This window comes from Acanthamoeba castellanii (assembly GCF_000313135.1).
Source record: "Acanthamoeba castellanii str. Neff unplaced genomic scaffold scf7180000083609, whole genome shotgun sequence".
NCBI lineage: Eukaryota > Discosea > Longamoebia > Acanthamoebidae > Acanthamoeba > Acanthamoeba castellanii.
In genome coordinates, this window is record NW_004457333.1 from 2,797 (window position 1) to 4,677 (window position 1,881).

A 1,881-nucleotide genomic window follows, 5' to 3' on the forward strand; every position below is an offset into this window, starting at 1 on the left:
GGCGACGACTTCGACAACGACGCTTCCGCCCCGCCGCCGGTCAGCGGTTCGTGGTCCTTCGTCGTCGGCGTCGACTTCTTGACACGCACGGGCTTGGGCGACCCCTGCGCGCCGTCGGGCCGGGTCCGCGGCTCGCGTGCGCTGCAGGGCTTTGGGGGCTCGTCGCCGCCGGTGGTGGATGCGTCGGCGCCACCGCGAGAGGTCGACGAACTGGCTGTTGCGCGGAAGGGGAGGTCGAGGAAGAGCATGCGGTCGCGCTCCTTCCGTCGGTGGGTCGTGACCATCGACTTGCGCCCGAGCGTCGTGGACTTGCCCTTGTCCCCGTTCTTGGTGCGCGGCTGGGCTCCGTTGTTGTCTGACGACTCCTCGACGCGCGGCATTTCGACCGAGTGGCTGAGGCCGCCCGGCCTGTTGTTGGCGCGCAGCTGCTGGACCTGGTCCTGGTGCTCGAACCGCTGGAAGATGACTTCGTCGATTTCGGACGAGAGGCTTCGCAGCCGGCCGCCGATGTTCAGCCAGTCCCTGTCCTTGGGCTTCTTCTCTTCCGCCTGCTGGACCCGGTCTCGCTCCTTGGCCCGCCGGCCGACCTCCTTACGCTCCTCCTTCTTCTCCCTCTCGCGCTGCTCCTTCTTCTTCTTGCCCTCCTTCAGGCGCGCGACCTTCTTCTTGAGCTTCTCCCTCTCCTTTTTCAAAGCCTCGATCTCTGTGCGCAAGAATGCGTGGGCGTGAGCGTCCATGGGTCATTTGGTGTGTGTGTGGTGTGGTGTGCGCGCGCCGTACCATCACGCGCTTCGTTGAGCTGGTGCGTGGTGGTGTCCAGCACCCGCTTCAGCTCAGTTCGTATGCCGACCTCCAGATGGTACCTCTTCTCCCACACCAGCGCGTTGACAGCGTCGGGCGAGATTGCCTTGGCATCTCCAGAGCCCTCTACAGAGGAGGAGGAGGAGAAGTGTAAGCCCAGCTTGATCACACAGACACGAGGGAGGACGCGTACCCGAGCCCTGGAATTCCACCTTGAGGACCTTCATCTTGGCGATCCAGTCCTCCTTCTCCGTCACACTGCTAAAGAGCACCCGGTATTCGATCCACTCCTTTTCCTTCTCCACCAGCCTGAGCCCGCACTCTTTGAAGTTGCCGGTCAGATTCATATGCACACACACACACACACACACCGCCGCACACGCTCACACGAAGGTACCTTCGTCGATGGTCTCTGTCTCTTCGCGCAAGTTGCGCACCGAACGGCCCCGAGGCGACGAATGGGCGGGGCTGACGGTCCGAGGAGAAGTGAGGACGTTGTCGGTGTTGTTGCGCGAGAAGGCGCGCAGACGGTTGACGGGCGGCGTCGACCCCTGGCTGGGCGAGCTCGCGGGGAGCGTCGGCGGCGGGCACTCGAGCGGTGAGCAGGAGAGCATGTGGCCCTCCCAGATGTTGAGCACCTTGTAGCCCTTGCGCTTGCCCTTGGCCTTGACCCGGAACAGCGCGATCTTATCGTTGAACAGCACCAGGTGGAAGTCCTGGTTCTTGGACTTGCGCCTGCCGCCCAGGAGGCGCACCGACCCCTCCTTGACAATGTGGCGGCCCCACTCACAAAATTTGTACACCTGGTGCAGAGCAACCAACAGCGAGGGCCATGTGAGACACCAGTTTTGTTAGGTGTGGGTCCATGCGGGTGGGTGTGGGGGCCACGAACCTCTGGACCGTGGACGAGTTCGACGGCGGACTGGAGGTCCATCACCTTGTGCACGTCCTCCTCCTGTTGCGCGCGCTTGTTGACCTGATCGACCACGTTTTTGATCTCCTCGTAGGCCTTGGCCAGCGGTGCGTACTCCGGGTTCTCCTTGTCAACGTACTTCAACAGCGACTAGAGGCGACCCACCA

General features: G+C 63.1%; 1 protein-coding gene across 1 annotated transcript in view; it reads right to left on the minus strand.

Moving 5' to 3' along the window:
* Positions 1 to 1,735, minus strand: part of ACA1_305160 (uncharacterized protein) — a gene marked incomplete at both ends in the record, with an annotated part of 2,017 nt that extends 282 nt beyond the window's left edge. The window contains 5 exons of the mRNA XM_004335682.1: positions 90 to 703; positions 781 to 927; positions 995 to 1,123; positions 1,199 to 1,604; positions 1,694 to 1,735. Coding sequence (XP_004335730.1) covers positions 90 to 703; positions 781 to 927; positions 995 to 1,123; positions 1,199 to 1,604; positions 1,694 to 1,735 — 1,338 coding nt within the window. The remainder of the gene's footprint in view (positions 1 to 89; positions 704 to 780; positions 928 to 994; positions 1,124 to 1,198; positions 1,605 to 1,693) is intronic.
* Between the last annotated feature and the right edge of the window lie 146 nt (positions 1,736 to 1,881).